The sequence below is a fragment of the Cotesia glomerata genome, linkage group LG9 (genome assembly GCF_020080835.1).
Source record: "Cotesia glomerata isolate CgM1 linkage group LG9, MPM_Cglom_v2.3, whole genome shotgun sequence".
Lineage (NCBI taxonomy): Eukaryota > Metazoa > Arthropoda > Insecta > Hymenoptera > Braconidae > Cotesia > Cotesia glomerata.
In genome coordinates, this window is record NC_058166.1 from 3,355,493 (window position 1) to 3,372,882 (window position 17,390).

Sequence of the window (17,390 nt, forward strand, 5' to 3'; positions counted from 1 at the left end):
AAAGTGTTTTTTCACATAACTTCGTCATTTCTTCTCGGATCACTTTTGATGAGATAGCATAATTTATAGAGCTTAAAAACCGCGTCGATTGCCGCCAAAAACGTAGAAATCGGTTAATTAGTTCAAAAGATATCGTCAATAAAAGATTTGAAAACAAGTGTTTTTTTAAAATCACTGCGACATTTTTTTTTTTCATTTTTTTTAAATATCTTCGAATTGGCTCAACCGATCAACTTCAAAAACTAATCAGCTCTTAACTTTGAATACCCGCATCGATCGCCACATAGAGCGTCAGAATCGGTTGATGCGTTCGTGAGATATCGTTGTCGAAAAAAATCGAAAAAAGTGTTTTTTTGTAATAACTCCGAAATTTTTCATTAGATCAATTTTTTTGTTCTAAATTTTTTATAGAGCTCAAAATAACACATAAATTGTATTTTTGAGCTCGAAGAGCTCAAAAACGTCATAAGTGCAATTTTAAGCGCCTAGGTATGGAATTAGCGGGAAGTTGCAGGGATGGCCTTCAGGGTCAACCGTTTTTCTAATTTTTTATTTAATTGAAAGAAAAATTGTAAAATTTTCTAAAATAAAAAAAATTTTTTTGAGTTTTAAGTATCTTATTGAAAATTATTATAAGTCGCATTCATTTGAAAAAGAAAATTAATTTATCATATTCATGCGCTCTATTGTTTTATGAACTAATCGTCGATCATAACCTTATAGCTGTCATATTTATTTGTCATAGCTTAACATTTCATGGATTATAAAAGTTTTATATCTGCGAATATTAGTTGCAGTGATAACTAATAAATTTGTATTAACATACGTAAAATAGTTCTCATCATTTCATTGGATCTAAATCTAGAGTTTTCTAATTATCGATATTGAATACAATGTGAATACATCGACAAGATTAAAATGGTAGCAAGATGACAAGATTAATATTAAACTTTATACTTTCATGCATCATTTAATGAGCAGTATTCATTATTTGGTAGCGCGAAGAATAAATAAATATATTATTATTATTGTTATTATTTTTATTATTATTATCGAATTTGCAAAAGGTCTGTTTTTGATCTACAGGTGATCAAAAACCGGCTAAAAATTATGGAACATTTTGGTCTGTTTTTGATCTTGAAACAATAGAAAACAATTTTATTATAACATTAAAAATGGTCTTAAATTGGTTTAAATTGGGAATAGTACAGACTAAAAAAGATTAAATTTTTATATAAAATAGATACACATAACAAAATTAAATTGATTGAAAAATATTAAAAATTTTCATTTATCATAAAACAGATTAAATTTTTTGACACAGGTAAGCTACTGCATCTTATATTTAAAACATTTTCTCGAGTAAGAAGACTCATTACAATCTTTCGTAGAAGTCAGAGTATCTGCGACGCAGATCGTATTTTCGGATATATTTTAATCAATAAAGGAAGTTGTAGTACTGCTTGACAGTGTTTCGGAGTACAAGGTAAACGTATATAAGATACACAAAAGAAGATGGTACCCTTGGGTGCAAAGTTCGAATCCCATTACCGGACTCGCGTCCGTTAAATAGGTCCCGCATCGTCGACCGGAAAATATACCTACACACACTATTTGTTTGTTGGTATACTAATACCTAAGTACTCAGTAGTATACACTCGTACGGATAACCAACCAACCAGCCCCTATATCAGATTGCAAACTTACCCCTTGACAAGACTATAGATCGTCCTTTTCGCCGCGATGGGAATCGATGCGTTCCATTAAGAACCTGCAAGGAAATCACATTAACTCGCCTGAAATTGGATTTTCTTTAATCACATACACTTACTTATGTTCTCATTAGCTTTGTTTAAATTAATCCTGACAAAGATTCTTCATTCTCATCGAGAACTTCCTGATTTTAGCTATTTTTCGTTAATTATGATTTTAGAAAGTCTAATTATTCATTAAGAACTTGTAGAACAGGTGAGAATTTAAATTTTGAACAAAATACTGGGACGTTTTCTGCACAGAAAAAAAGGTTCACTTGAACCAAGAAAATATTTTTCTTCCTAATTATTTTTTTAAGCGAAAAAAAATTTGTTTTTTAACACAAAAAATTTCACTTATTCCAACAAAATTAATTCTCTCGCTTTAAGAAATACGTATCTTGATCCAAGAAAATTTATTTAAGTCAAGGAAATCTTGTTTTGAGAAAATTCAACCTCTTGCTCTGAAAAATTTAGTTCTTGATAAGAGTAAATTTTCTTGTCTTGAGAAAATTTCTCCCTTGCTCCAAAAAATTAAATATAAAGATTGAAGTAAATTTTCATTAACATTTTTATTGATTAAAATGTCAAATGGGAAGATCAAATAATATTGAATCATTTTTTTTCATTCAATATGTATAATTGCACGCTAAAATAATATAAAATGGGTATCAAATATTCAAGAGAAAAATATTCTCAAGGTGAAAAAATTTTTTTCTCAGCTGAAGTAGGTGGCACTGCTTCCCTAAAGTATCTAAAAATCTTGATCAAATATAAAAATTTATTGTATCAAGTATTTATAATAATTTGAATTAAGAAAAAAATACTTCCACCAAGAATAGAATTTCAAGAAAAATTTTTACTTCGGCCAACACAATTTCGGTCTTCCTTCAGGCACCCGAAAATTTTTTTGAGCCAAGAATTTTGTTCTCCAGTCAAGAAATTTTTCTTTCTGTGTAACCAAGTAATTATTGAATAAAAGTTCATGAAACTTTTCAGGAGTACGTAAATGATAGTCTTTTGTAAATTGATTTTTTTATTTCAAAATGTAATCATTGAAAGAAAATAACAAAATGATAAATAAATAGGTAGTGTTTAATAAATAAATAGGGACGCTTTTTGATCAAATAATTATTGAATAAAAAATCATGAAACACGTCAGGAGTACGTAAATAATGATTCCCGGAAAAAATTTTAAAGTTATAAAAAATTCATATTTTTTCATTAAAATTATTATAAAATAGAAATTATAATGATAATAATATTTTTTTTTGTAACGAAAAATGGAGTGATCATTCTGGGGGTGCTTGTTTTTCAGGAATATTGTGGGTGTGATACAAGCATCATTATCATAATTTATATATTATAATAATTTTATTGAAATAATATAAATTTTGAATAACTAAAATTTTTTCCGGGTCTATTTTTTCCGATTACTGTAAATACTGGTCCTTTGAAAATTTAAACTTTTATTTTTAAATTTATTCATTGAAAATAAATAACAAGATGATAAATAAATAGGTAGTGTTTGCGCGTAAAACTGCCTTATCTCAGGACTCATCATGTTGTCAACTAAATAAACTTTGCTATAAAGAAATCACTAATAAACGTATAACCAATATAATCTTTGAGATTGATTTAATTTGTTGGTTACTCTTTATTTTATTTCAAATTACTTATAAGCCAGAATTATTAAAATGCAGCTAGGTTAGGGTAGAAAACTAATTATCAACAAAAAATTTTATTTACTATACTTTGATGTAGGCCGCAAAAGAGTGCCAAAAGTAAATTATCTAGTTTAATTTTTTTAAGCAGTGCTTAAAGTATTTAATCAGTCTGATAACCTTCTAGAGTGCATTTTACAAGTGTATCAAATAAACAAACCGATATATTCAATTGGCATTTGTTGCCACTGGTGCAGACTTACTGATATCCACAGATTCGGTAGAATCTGGCGCCAAGTTCCGTTCAAATCCGTTGTAAACGGAGCGCCAGACTACCGAGTGTGTTTACTGTAAGCAGAACGGTATTTCGAGGTTGCAAAATTTTATTTAACTCTACGGTACATCTTGTTCCTAAATTTTATATTATAACAGTAATTCATACTTTATTTTACTGATATCAATTAATTATATTCAATTATAACAATTAATCTACTTGAAATTATTAAATTTTATCAGCACAAACTATAGCAAGCTCAAAAATTTCGATCCTGACTTTTTTTCGATGTACAAAGTGACATGCCACAGACTAAGTAATTCGAGAATGCATGGTAATAGTCCAATAGATGGGAAACTACAGTTAAAAAAATAAATTTCACAGCTTGTATCTACACCCGCCAGGGTGCGCTGCAATTATTTTTCCATAAACTGTAGCTTCATATCAAGGGTATAGTTTGCTATAAAAAATGCAGCCAACTTGAGATTTAAGTTGGTACCAATTGCAAATTTTTATTAATATTACAAAAAATACTAAAATCCGAACAAAAACAGTTTCACTGTAAAAAAATCGCGCCATGTCCACGTTCATAAGACTATTAAGAAAAAAAATTTTTATTTCTTTACAAAAAGATATAAAATAAAAAATTAAAAAATCCAAGTAACCGATATGGTTGTATATGATTTTTGGACATTAAAAAAAATTTTGTTGTAAATTTAAAAATTAAAAGAAACAATTTTGGAACGTACTTGGTGTGCGTCATTGTGTACTTCAATTTTTTTTAAAAGTCCTAGTAGATAAATTTTAGGAATTTCATAAAAAGTGAAATATTTCGTAACCACGCACACTAAATACGTTCCAAAATTGTTTCTTTTAATTTTTAAATTTACAAAAAAATTTTTTTTAATTTCCAAAAATCATATACAACCATATCGGTTACTTGGATTTTTTAATTTTTTATTTTATATCTTTTTGTAAAGAAATAAAAATTTTTTTTCTTAATAGTCTTATGAACGTGTACATGGCGCGATTTTTTTACAGTGAAACTGTTTTTGTTCGGATCAGATTGTACTACATGTTCTTAAAGATAAAGTATACTAATATCACAATTATAAAATATCAGCTATCAAACAATTTTTGTAGTGTCCTTTTTTTTTTTCATTTTTCCGAAATGAAAACTAAAAGTTTAAAGAATCACTGGTACAAACTCAATTCTGCAAGCAATTTCTTTTCAATCTATTCTTTTCAATTATAGAATCAATTTTACGTTTAACACTCTGAGTGATTAGCAAATCCGTTGGAGAGTTGTAGAAATCACTCATTTCGTCAAAATCATCTCCACCGGATGAAAACATTTTGATCATCAGATATTTATTATTCGACCCACGACAGACCAATGGAAACCCTTCTTCTACATTACATAACTTCTATATTACATAAAACTGTACTACTTAAAATTTATAATTGAGCTGATTTTTAAAGAGAACTTTTAGGAAATTTTAAGCTTTAATAATTTCATTGGAGACTTGGAAAAAAAAATATTCGGTTTTTTTACATCACCCTTTTATTCATATATTGTACGCAAAAGTAAAATAATTCCTGTAAAATTATAACGCATTGTGATAACGGTAATATTAAACCAGAAATGTAGAGAAAAAGTACAAGGCGCGAGTCGTTTTAATTATCATTAACAAGACCTCGGGTATAACTCAAAATTACGCGTTTGAATGTGATAATACGTATAACTACACAAGTAGAGATACTATGTGTGAGTGATGCTCATAAGCATCGTTACTAACTACAATTATATATCCTGGTATAAATCTCTTTTTACTTTTTCAAGACCAGAATTAAACTCTATTCTTAATCAGTCATGTTAAATAATTGGGATAAATATTTATATTTAAAACTCCTTCACTCGTTTTATAATAATTAAAAATTTTTATTCTTGATGTTGGATAAACGCTAATAAATTTATTTATAAATTTAAACTTTTAATAATAGTAACTATAATAATATCCGTTTGTTAATGCTTATGGTCTTAAAGATAATTATTGATAATAAACGCTTTATTTTCTTTTATATTTACGGCAGTTCTGTGGAAAATTTGATGATAAAACAATTATATCATTAATTGTAAAATAAAATTATCTGCTACGAATGTTCATAAGTGATTAGATGATCAGTTAATAGGACCCGAAATTATGAAAAGTTTATTTACTTTTAATGGATAACGATGCGATTGATATAAAAAAGTAATAAAAGCTATAATTGTATCGTATTAAAAAGCATTATTGATCTATTTATGATTTGTAGTGGATATATAAATAAATTTCTTTGCCAGAAATATGTCTCTAATATTAAGTCACTATTAGTGATTCAAATAAGTTTATAATTTTAAAATAAAAACGCGACAATGTCTATTTTAAGAAGAAATTTTATTCTTATAATTCTTATGAGTGTAGCTAGTGTTATGGGAAATGAAAAACATACGGTTAGTCCTTTTAGAGCAGATGAAGTGCCTTGGCTTGTTTTTGTAGCTAAGGTCAAGGATTGGTCTTTGTCAAATGGTAAGTAATAAGGTGTTTTATATAAACAACCATCATCATCATCAATAACTTCATCATCATGCTAACCTTTTTCAATATTATGATTTTTATGTTGGTCATCATCATCTTGATGATAGAAAATAGATTTGAAAAGATTCGAAATGGCTCAAAGTGATTTAAAAAGATTCAACTTGACCGATATATAGACATACATTTTTCACGGGTTGAATCGTTTAAAATCTTTTTAACTTCCCGCTAAGAGAATCGAAGATTTTCAAAAATCGGGAAGTTACTGTTTTTACCCCGTTTTTCGAAAATCAAGTTTTCATCAGATCTCGACGTTTTGAAGTCCTAGCAAGCTTCCCTGACTATTCCTGCGATGATGTCTGTATGTCTGTATATATGTATGTGTGTGTGTATGTGTGGATATATGTAAACCTCTCATAACTTTTGAACGGCTTGACCGATTTCATCGCTGTTGGTGCCATTCAAAAAGGCTTGACTGAACTTAGATTTTGAATATAATTTGGACCGGTAGATTTTCAGAAATCTCAAAAAGACTACGAAAAAAAATTAGGAAAACGGTTGACCCTGAAGGCCATCTCTGCAACTTCCCGCCAATTCTATACATTAACGCTTGAAATTGCACTTATGACGTTTTTGAGCTTTTCGAGCTCATAAATACAATTTTTGTGTTATTTTGAGCTCTCCGAGCTCAAAAAAATAGCTTTTGTATGCTTTTGAGCTCGAAGAGTTTGATAGAAGTTTGATGAAACACTATTCTTTGAATTTTCAAATCGCAATAACTTTTGAATGAATGAACCGATTTTCACGCGGTTGGTAGCATTCGACGCAGTTTTTTAAGCATTATGAGGAATTTTCACGTTTAAATTGATAGAACGAAAATTTTCGGAGTAATTCTAAAAAAACACTTTTTTCAGTTTTCTTTCGTCAACGATAACTCACGAACGAACTAACCGATTTTGACCGGACTGGTTTTTTGAGGTTAAGAGCTGATTAGTTTTTGGAATTGAACCATCAAGCCGTTTAAAAGTTATTCCAAAAAAACCACATTTGAAAAAAATTTTTTTGTACTTTTTTTACGATTTCTCAAAATCTACCAGTCCGAATCGTTCCTAAGTTTATTCAAAATCTGAGTTCAATCAAGCCTTTTCGAATGGCACCAACCGCGATCAAATCGGTTAAGCCGTTCAAAAGTTATGAGAGGTTTACTTACACACACACACACACACACACACACACACACACACACACACACACACACACACACACACACACACACACACACACACACACACACACACACACACACACACACACACACACACACACACACGCCCATACATACATACAGACACCATCGCGGGAATAGTCAGGGAAGCTTCCTAGGACCTCGAAACGTCGGGATTCGATGAAAACTCGATTTTCGTAAAACGGGGTGAAAACAAAAACTTCCTGATTTTTGAAAATCTTCGATTTTCTTAGCGGGAAGTTAAAAATGTTTTTAAAAGTGATTTTTTTGGAATAACTTTCAAACGGCTTTATCGACCGATTCCAAAAACTAATCAGCTCTTAACATAAAAAAACCACATCAATCGCCGTCAGTCCAGTCAAAATCGGTTGATTCGTTCGTGAGTTATCGTTGACGAAAGAAAACCGAAAAACGTGTTTTTTTCGAAATTACTCCTAAGTTCCTAGTTCGATCAAATTTAACTTGAAGATTATTTGTGAGGCTTAAAAAACTGCCTCGAACACCGCCAACTGCGTAAAAATCGGTCGATTCATTCAAAAGTTATTGCAGTTTAAAAATTTAAAAAATAGTGTTTTATTCTACATCTATCAAACTTTCGAGCTCGAAGAGCTCAAAAGCATAAAAAAACTATTTCTTTGAGCTCAAAATAACACTCAAATTGTATTTTTGAGCTCGAAAAGCTCAAAAACATCATAAATGCAATGTTAAGCGCTTAGGTATGAAATGAGCGGGAAGTTGCAGGGATGGCCTTCAGGGTCAACCGTTTTTCAAATTTTTTTCAATAATAAGGGGTACTAATCATTATAATTATACTGATTCCACGGAAAAAACAGTTTGTTTGATTTAAATTTGTAGATTTATACGAAATAACTTAAAAATACGTACTTAATATGAACAACTTTTTAAATTTAAATTTGGATTATTTTCAACCAAATACTATTTTGTTTTAGTTTATTTGATTGATTTCGCCCAATTATTTCATTAAAATAAGATTTGTTAATAGTTAACAAATCTTCTTTGTAATAAATCATAAAACGTTTGTGTCGTTACTGTCGCTATTTGAGTTATTGTAATTTTAATACCTTTATCCTCGCCTGTTATAATTGAGTAATTTTGTATATATACATAAATTTTTGATGAATTTGATAATGGAAAAAAAAACTATCAAAATCCAACTTGGATCTAATAATTTTAGTTTATTAGAAAATAAGTACCCCAACATAAATTATATAAATAAACTCATCCTTATTGCTTCCATAACCCTAAAAATATTTTAGATATTATTTACTATATTACAAAGCATTATTTCTTTATCGACATTCAAATATCACATTTGTTTATAGTTAAAAAATCTGATTTGACTGAAGTAAATGATTTTAAAGTATTAAAGAAATAAATTGTTCTCTCAGTATATTGTCATAAAATTTATAATCATCAAGCTAATAATCGTTGAAATTACCATTAATTTATGTTGAATGTCATCGCTTTGATCATGTTGATCATACTAATTATCATCATCGCAATAATCATGTTATTATTGTTATTTTTATTGATATATATATATATATATATATATATATATATATATATATATATATATATATATATATATATTCATTGAACTATTTTTAATTCAGATTTTGATTGGGGTACTCTTATCCACGACCGAGTTATTATGGTAGCTAATGAGTCACGTTTTACAGAGTAAGTCTTAAAGGATAGTAAAAACCAATCCTCACGTTTATATACACACTAATTTTCAATTTTTCTTTCTTTAAGTACATTAGATCTAATGGCATTTACCAATTGTGTTTTAACTAAGCACAGTCCATCAAAATGCTTGGGTGCGAAAGTCGATAAAATAGTGCGTGAAGATAATAAATTTGTTTTATTGATTCTCAAGGAATCATTAAGAGTACCGGACCCAGAAAAGAATATTATAAAGTTGGTAAATGGTGATAATTACTTCAGTGATCAATGTTACATTCCGTACGTTCATTATACAGATGCTTGCCTAAATGGACGTAAGTAAACAGTAATAGGTCATATTAACCCGTAGTAGTCACATTTCTTAAAAATAACGTAGTGGTCATACTGGGTCTAGTTGAACCCATGCACAGAAAAAATTTTGCTACTTGCGTTCTTTTCAATATTTTCATTCGAGCCATATATAAGAGTAATTTTTAACACTTCTGTTGAATAACTCAATCGTTTTTTAATTGTTTAATTATAAAAAAAAATGCGAGAAAGTAAAATTTCGAAAAATTTGACTTTTTTTTATTAAAAACTTCATTTTTTCAGATAAATGAAAATAACCTCCGGGGTTTTACTCCAGATATCGCATACTTTAAAAAAAAAAAAGTGGTGTCATGTCGAGTTTTTCGAAAAGTATATTGATTTGTGCAATTGAAATCGTAAATTTCCATGAATCTCAAAAAATCTTTAAACAATAATTGATGGTACCACAGATACCATTTTGAATGATATCTTCGATGCAAGAGCAAATCAAAAGTCGCCTCGGGTCATCTAGACCCATAAAGACCACTAGGAGTTATGTTCTCATGTTTGAATTCGGGTTAAGTTATTTTACTAATTAATGATAAATATTTATAGATTGGTCAACTGCATTCATCAAAACACTTTACAAAGCTGAAATAATCGATGAAACTGTTGTTGTAGTTCGAGATGGAGAAGGATCTCGAATCGATCAATATGGTCGTAGTTATGATTCTTTACTGAAATCAACTATTGTAAGTATAAAACAATTAATTTGCTATAATTAAGTACTCTGTCAGATGAAATTAGGAATCTTTGAATTACAGCCAGAAGAAGGGTTTCCATTGGTCTGTAGTGGGTCGAATAACAAATATCTGATGGTCAAAATGTTTTCATCTGTTGGAGATGATTTTGACGGAATGAGTGATTTCTACAACGCTCCAACGGATTTGCTAATTACTCAGAGTGTTAAACGTCAAATTGATTCTATCATTGAAAAGAATAGATTGAAAAGAAATTGCTTGCGAAATTTAGTTTGTACCAGTGATTCTCTAAACTCTTAGTTTTCTTTTCGGAAAAATGAAAAAAAATGTATACTACAGAAATTGTTTGATAGCTAATAATTTTATAATTGTTATATTACTATATTTTATCTTAAAGAACATGTAGTTCAGTCTGATATGGGTAAGTCTGGACCAATGGCACCAAATGCGAATTGAACATATCGGTTTGTTTATTTGAAACACTTGTAAAATGCACTCTAGAAGGTTATCAGACTGATTACTTTAAGCACTGCTTAAAAAAATTAAACTAGATAATTTACTTTTGGCACTCCTTTGCGGCCTACATCAAAGTATAGTAAATAAAATTTTTTGTTGATAATTAGTTTTCTACCCTAATCTAGCTGCATTTTAATAATTCTGGCTTATAAGTAATCTAAACTAAAATAAAGAAGAACAAAAAAGTTAAATCAATCTCAAAGATTATATGGTTGTATGTTTATTATTAATTTCTTTAGTAAAGTTTATTTAGTTGACTATATGATGGGTCCTGAGATAAGGCAGTTTTACGCGCAAACACTACCTATTCATTAGGGTGGGCCAAAAAAAACTGTTAATTTTTTTTTCTTTAGCTACCGCGAAAATATCGTCCAAGATGACGAAAAAAAAATTCTGGTAGAGTTTGAGCTCTTAATATCAATATCTAGAGGTGTCACATGGTGATTTTTGATTTCTCATTTAAATAACACGGGAATTTTTTTTTTTTTTTTTGAATTTTGATGTATCTCAACGAGTTATTGTGTGGTAAAAACAAATAGATATTTTTGTAGGAAATTGGACGGCCTATAAAAAAGGTCGGATATAATTTTTCGCTAAGTCAATTCGGTTAAAAGTTATTCGCAGTTAAAATTCAACTTAAAATAATATACGATGACTTTCACAATTTTTTATACTTTTTAACAATAAAACGGCTTAAAATCATTAAACAACATATTTTTCGTGATTTTTCTCGTTTTTACTTCCCAAATTTATTGAGAAAAACTTATGTTATATGATAACCTACTCCCAATACGGATTGCGGGGGTGGGTGTTAACAATGAAAATTTTAAATTTACTAGCTATAGTTCCTACAGACTTAATTTGGTAGTAGTCTTTTATTGGTCATGTAGAGATCATCTTAATACGGATTTCAATAAATTCTACTTCCTTTTCTGTGTACAGAAATAAAATTTGCGAGAACCTCAAGAGAAACAGGAAATTCCAGAAATGGTCTCCAGGGTCAACCGATTTGAATATTTTTTTTTCTTAATAATTAGATATCAGCTAAAAACAAATTTCGCGATAATTTACTTCATATGCTGACTGTGTCAGAGAGATGTGTAGAATAGAAAAAATGTTGTTGTTTATAAACTAGGATTTTTTGAGACATGAAATTTAGGATAAGTCTATTGGGTTTCAATGAAATTTTCTAAAAATTTCCTTACAAAAATCGTCTCTCTGGCAGCAGGGGAAAAGTCATTGTAAGGTTATTAAAACTTAATATTAATGATAGTTATTCAGTCAACGGACTAAGAATTTTACATACATGCATGGAAATAACATGTTATTTTTGCTGATCACATAACCGATAAATTTTTCTTATTGCGAGATCGCGGGTTTGTAACAGATGAAAATGAATGAATTTTCCAAACATTTGATATATAAAAAATAAATTTGGCTAATTATTTAAATAGAATTTGTAAAAAACATATTAAATTTATTTTATATAAAAAATGATGTCACTGAAAAAATTTTGAATAACAGAAAAATTCTTCGCATTTGAAGCTAGTTAGATTTCAACTTCACTTATGAGACTTGCAATGACTTCAGCTAAAACTTTCAATGCTCCATTTGGAATCTGTGCAAATCAAAACAATACTCCAATTAAATTTCAAGTCCAGATCTAAAAATGCACTTCTACAAAGCGCTCAGCGAATCAAAAGGGTAACAGCAAATTAATAAATAATAGATATAATCGCATCAAAAATCTTTACAGTACTTCCGACTACATTGAAATCAGTTTTCAACGCTTTTATTCGAATTGTGTGCTATATGACATAAGTTTTTCTCAATAATTTTGGCAAGAAAAAACGAGAAAAATCACAAAAAATATGTCGTTTTATGATTTTAAGCCGTTTTATTGTTAAAAAGTATAAAAAATTGTGAAAGATCGTATATTATTTTAAGTTGAACTTTAACTGCGAATAACTTTTAATCGAGTTGACTTAGCGAAAAATTATATCAGACCTTTTTTGTAGGCCGTTCAATTTTATACAAAAATATTTATTTATTTTTACCTCACAATAACTCGTTGAGATACATCAAAATTAAAAAAAAAAAAAAAAATCCCGTGTTATTTAAATGAGAAATCAAAAATCACCATCTGACACCTCTAGATATTGATATTAAGAGCTCAAACTCTACCAGAATTTTTTTTTCGTCATCTTGGACGATATTTTCGCGGTAGCTAAAGAAAAAAAAATTAAAAGTGTTTTTTGGCCGACCCTACTATCCACAGATTCGGTAGAATCTGGCGCCAAGTTCCGTTCAAATCTGCTGTAAACGGAGCGCCAGACTACCGACTATGTTTACTGTAAGCAGAACGGTATTTTGAGGTTGCAAAATTTTATTTAATTCTACGGTATCTTTTTTTCCTAAATTGTATATTATAACAGTAATTCATACTTTATTTGACTGTTATTAATTAATTATATTCACTTATAACAATTAATCTAATTGAAATTATTAAATTTAATCAGCACAAACTATAGCAACGCAAAAATTTCGATCCTGACTTTTTTTCGATGGGCAAAGTGATCTGCCACAGACTAAATAATTCGAGAATGCATAGTAATCCTTCATTAGATGGGAAACTACAGTTAAAAAAAGATATTTCACAGCTTGCATCTACATCCGCCAGGGTGCGCTGGAATTATTTTTACATAAACTGTAGTTTCAAGGGGATAGTTTGCTATAAAAAATGCAACCAACGCGAGATTTAAGTTGGTACCAATTGTAAATTTTTATTATAATTACAAAAAATACTAAAATCCGAATAAAAACAGTTTCACTGTAAAAAATCGCGCCAAGTCCACGTTCATAAGACTATTAAGAAAAAAAAATTTGTTTTTTTCTTTACAAAAATATATAAAATTAAAAAATCCAAGTAACCGATATGATTGTTTATGATTTTCGGAAATTAAAAAAAATTGTGTTATAAATTTAAAAATTAAGAAAAAAATTTTGGAACGTACTTGGTGTGCGTCATTGTGTATTTAAATTTTTTTAAAGTCCTAGTAAATAGATTTTACGAATTTCATTAAAAGTAAAATATTTTGCAACCGCGCACACTAAATATGTTCCAAATTTTTTTTTTAATTTTTAAATTTGTAACAAAATTTTTTTTAATTTCCGAAAATCATAGACAATCATATCGGTTACTTGGATTTTTTAATTTTATATATTTTTGTAAAGAAAAAAACAAATTTTTTTTTCTTAATAGTCTTATGAACGTGGACTTGGCGCGATTTTTTACAGTGAAACTGTTTTTGTTCGGATTTATTTATCATCTTGTTATTTATTTTCAATGATTAAATTTAAAAATAAAAGAATAAATTTTCAAAGGAATATTATTTACAGTAATTGGAAAAAATAGGCCCGGAAAAAAATTTTGAAATTATTCAAAATTTATATTATTTTAATAAAATTATTATAATATAAAAATTATGATAATGATACTTGTATCACACCCACAATTTTCCTGAAAAACAAGCGCCTCCAAAATGATCGCTCCATTTTTTGTTACAAAAAAAAAATATTATTATCATTATAATTTCTATATTATAATAATTTTAATGAAGTAATAGGAATTTTTCATAACTTTAAAATTTTTTCCGTGATTTATTATTTACGTACTTCTGACATGTTTCATGATTTTTTATTCAATAATTATTTGATCAAAAAGCGTCCCAGTATCTTGTTCAAAATTTAAATATTTGCCTGTCCATGTTCTTAAAAATTAGTCTATATTTGTATCTGATACTGTCTAAATAAAAAATTTTAATTTAATCTATGAAACTATTGAAATACCGTAATTTTTAGAAATTGTTTATAAATTTTTTTCAGAACATTAATTTCTCACGCGTGTTTATTAAAAAGTTTTGAGTCTTTAAATCGTTAAATAAAAATAATTATCATGAATTTAACGCAGTTTTTCTTTATCTATTGACTTTTTTAATTATCTATTGATCCTTTCCTATCTTCAGCCAAGTTTCTCTTTCTCCAGCTTTTCTCCGTCTACATTAAAGCCATAAAAAGCTTCGGATATCCGAGTGGTGAGTCTTATCCCCCTGGCCTCTCTTCCTCTTATTTGTCTTCATTTTCAGTCATCATCCAGCAAACATTAAAATAGGCTCGTGTTGTATGTAAACTCACAGATAACAAAAATATTCATAAACTTTTCGCAATAACTGACTGTTTCACGAAGTAACCGTGACATTAGCATAGTAATGAATATTATTACATTTTGGGTATATGCCCCTACGATGTTTAATTCCATCTTGCTAGTCGTAAAGATAATAAGTGAGGTTGGGGAAGGGTTCAGATTGTCTGCAACAGTATAGGACGAAACATAGTTCTGAAAATCATGAGTCGCGGGTCACGATGGAGGGGTGCTAGGCGGGGGCAAGAACGACGGAAAGGGGAAGATGAATGAAGGGTGGCAAAGGACAACACACAATGTGTAATATGAGCGAGCGAATTAGACGGAAAATTAAAAAGAGTTGACAAGGATGAACTGAATAACTTTGCCTGAGTAGAGTGAAATGAACAAGGAGAAAATGTGTGACAGAATGAAAGAGAAGGATAGAGTGGGAGTAAGTACTGAAGATTCTCACTACACTCACTAGGTTTAAGAGGCTCGCTAAGAGTAAATATAAACTTGGTAAAGTGACAAAGATAATTCTAATAAAAGCGACTGAGACAGAGCGTTGTTGTATACTGATTCGCTCACGCTATTGCTTTCATTTTAAGGATTTCTGCGCATGCAAAATACTCTTGCTTTAACTGGATCAAGTTTAAGAATGCTGTTGGCTTACTCATAATTAGACTTAATTTCTTGCATATTCTCGTGTATAGACCATTACTGGGAATATCGCCGAATTTTAACTCTAAGAAATTATGAAAGTATACTTTTTACATAATTCACATTTAAAAAAATTTATATTTCAAAATGAAAATGTCCAGCGACGTGTTATTAAATTGATTTTTAACAACAAATTCTTTATCATTATGAAATTCAATAAAGCAAAAAAAAAAAAAATAAAAAAACAAAGTAATTCAAAAAAATGTAATAAAATTACACAAAAATCATAGCGCAGCTAAGATATATTTGCTCTCGTTATTTGAATTAAAAATGTAATATTTTGATTTAAATTTATTTTCATTAATATTCGAGTTAAATTTCGTTTGGACATAAATATTTGGCTTCTATGAATTATTAATTTTTCTTCAAAACACTCTTACACCAGAATTTATTCTTATCAATCGATCTTTTAACTTGTTAAAATTTAATTGAAAAAAAAACAAAGTAATTAAGCATTGGAATGTCACAACTATAATTTATCACACAGAAACTCTAATGACTTTATTTTTCAAATGATTAGTAGACACGTGACCATTACATACGCTTACTGATAATAAACATTCAATTTAATGCGACATAAATTTTGATTGGGTCAAAAAAAATAGGCAGAATCTTAGATCGTATATAAAAACATTCAGAACAATATAATATTTGATAGTAGTTAATTGGTTTGAGTAGTTAATTTTCTAATATTTTGAGTACATTAGTTGATTAATTTGACTGCAGCCCTAAATAAATAGACAATGGTTAGATGGTGGTTTTTGGTATGTGCAATGTTAGCACTAAAATCACTAGATGTTGCATCCTATCGAACCAAGCGAATCGAGTATGCTACCAGTATGTATTTATGTTCATCAAGCCTGATAGATGACTAAGATAAATGATTAAAATTGCGCATTTCAGGTCTTTTTGAAGAATGTGAGTCACATCGAGAATGTAAGAATTTAAAGTATACTGAATGTTGGAATGGTTATTGTCGATGCTTACCGAATTATTTCCCCCGAAAGAATAAATATCATGCCTGTTACGGAGGTATCAATACGACCTGTGACTCTAATAACGACTGTAATGGCAACGATCAGGTGGGCTGCATTTCCAATACCTGTCAAAGTTATGAGACGTTCTTCTCATCATCAAATACTGAAGTCATCAAGCTTTATCGCGCAGAGAGTGAGTGTTGATTGGTTTTCATTTATCAGGAAAGCTTTCAATTTTCTAGGAATAGGATCGAGATGCGCAACTGACGAAAACTGCAGTGATCTTGATAAAACACAGTGCAGAGCAGGAAAATGTAAGTGTGTCAGAGGCTACTGGCTGGACAAAAATATTTGTAGGCCGGTTACAAACGTAATCTGTGCTGATGATTCTGACTGTGAAGAAAGGGGAACCAAATGTATTCTGGAACAATGCGTCTTACCCGAGGATTTCTTTGACGAATCAAATGCTCACAACTCAAATCTTTACACTGCAAATAGTAAGACAAATTATCATGTTCTTGGATGATAAATTGTTGATTGATCTTTTTCATTGACGTAGACTACGGCGATATATGTGGAACTGATCACCACTGTCGAAATATCAATAATACTTAATGTATTGACGGAGTTTGTAAATGTGGACGAGGAACTGTGATGTAAGAAAGAAAATAGTACTTTTAATTAACAGATTTGATAGACCAAGTTAATCGTCAAAAATGTTTTG

At 29.3% G+C, this 17,390-nt stretch overlaps 2 protein-coding genes across 2 annotated transcripts; both read left to right on the forward strand.

The window, feature by feature from the left end:
- The first annotated feature begins 9,182 nt into the window (after nt 1–9,182).
- On the forward strand, nt 9,183–10,726 carry LOC123271719. Its single transcript, XM_044738112.1, has 5 exons — nt 9,183–9,215; nt 9,291–9,535; nt 10,125–10,261; nt 10,334–10,550; nt 10,668–10,726. The coding sequence occupies exons 1-5, from the start codon at nt 9,187–9,189 to the stop codon at nt 10,724–10,726; spliced, it is 687 nt and encodes a 228-aa protein (XP_044594047.1). The 5' UTR covers nt 9,183–9,186.
- A 5,638-nt stretch (nt 10,727–16,364) lies between these two features.
- On the forward strand, nt 16,365–17,344 carry LOC123272083 (integrin beta-5-like). Its single transcript, XM_044738725.1, has 4 exons — nt 16,365–16,526; nt 16,593–16,859; nt 16,909–17,163; nt 17,226–17,344. The coding sequence occupies exons 1-4, from the start codon at nt 16,433–16,435 to the stop codon at nt 17,279–17,281; spliced, it is 672 nt and encodes a 223-aa protein (XP_044594660.1). The 5' UTR covers nt 16,365–16,432; the 3' UTR covers nt 17,282–17,344.
- The last annotated feature ends 46 nt before the right edge of the window (nt 17,345–17,390 follow it).